At 35.6% G+C, this 888-nt stretch overlaps 1 protein-coding gene across 1 annotated transcript in view; it reads right to left on the bottom strand.

Moving 5' to 3' along the window:
- Positions 1 to 304: 304 nt before the first annotated feature.
- The window catches only part of LOC119587799 (conserved oligomeric Golgi complex subunit 6-like), a gene marked incomplete at its 5' end in the record, with an annotated part of 13,578 nt that continues 12,994 nt past the window's right edge, over positions 305 to 888 (bottom strand). The window contains 1 exon segment of the mRNA XM_037936497.1: positions 305 to 819. Within this exon segment, the coding sequence (XP_037792425.1) occupies positions 592 to 819 (228 nt within the window). The 3' untranslated portion in view covers positions 305 to 591.

Genomic DNA, 888 nt, shown 5'->3' with positions numbered 1-888 from the left:
CTGGTGTGTTTTTGGGGCAAGAACAGGTAAAGTTGCCAAATGGTAAATTTTTGTCTGTAGTTCATTTTCAGCTAAGGAATAGAAAGGGTGCCATTCAGCAACATGTGATTATCCCTGGATACTCATGTCTGACAGGTAGTGTGAAATTATGTATACATGTACAAAAAATAATTCATCATGAAACATAAGCCCCCTGCACTGTATCTGCTGGATACATTAAAACATGCTAACCATTATCATTATAGTCTAAAACACACACATGCACAGACCCATCCATTTAGGTATCTAAGAGAAAAAGGGATAATGTAAAAAATCAGAATTCCTTTAATATATCATTATTATGAGACATGTGTAATTATTGTACCCTATTTCCATAATTATCTGCAAACATAAATATCTTAAAACAAAATAATATTCCAATATCAGTATCCTTAGATATATTGATATATAACAATCTATTTTGATCCAAACCTTCACAACAAATTTCTTATAACATGCATAATATATACATAAAACTCAAGTGCAGTAAAATACAAGTCTTGCCCAAAACTCTGGTAACATCCATTATTGAAAAATATCTGAAAAATATTCTCAGGATAACAAATTTTTCACAGTTTCGGGATCTCGTGGCAAGAGAGCAGATGGGTCTGTGTATCCATTCATAGGATTGTGCACAAGGGAATGCAGTTTGACATAAATGGAGCTCAGGGCTTCTGCCGTCCGTTGGTGCAATGTCCGACGGAAAGAGGAGCTTAGGAGTAGGCGCGTGTGAGGAAGCATCAAATGATCTGGAGCTGACAGATATCCATCAAGTTTTGTCTGAAAGCAAACAGGGGAAAATCACCAATATGAAATGGATCTTTACAATTTTCAGCCTCTGTCACACTA

Source organism: Penaeus monodon, chromosome 23 (genome assembly GCF_015228065.2).
Source record: "Penaeus monodon isolate SGIC_2016 chromosome 23, NSTDA_Pmon_1, whole genome shotgun sequence".
NCBI lineage: Eukaryota > Metazoa > Arthropoda > Malacostraca > Decapoda > Penaeidae > Penaeus > Penaeus monodon.
Note: the sequence above shows the minus strand (reverse complement) of the source record. Positions and strands in the feature narration are given on the sequence as shown.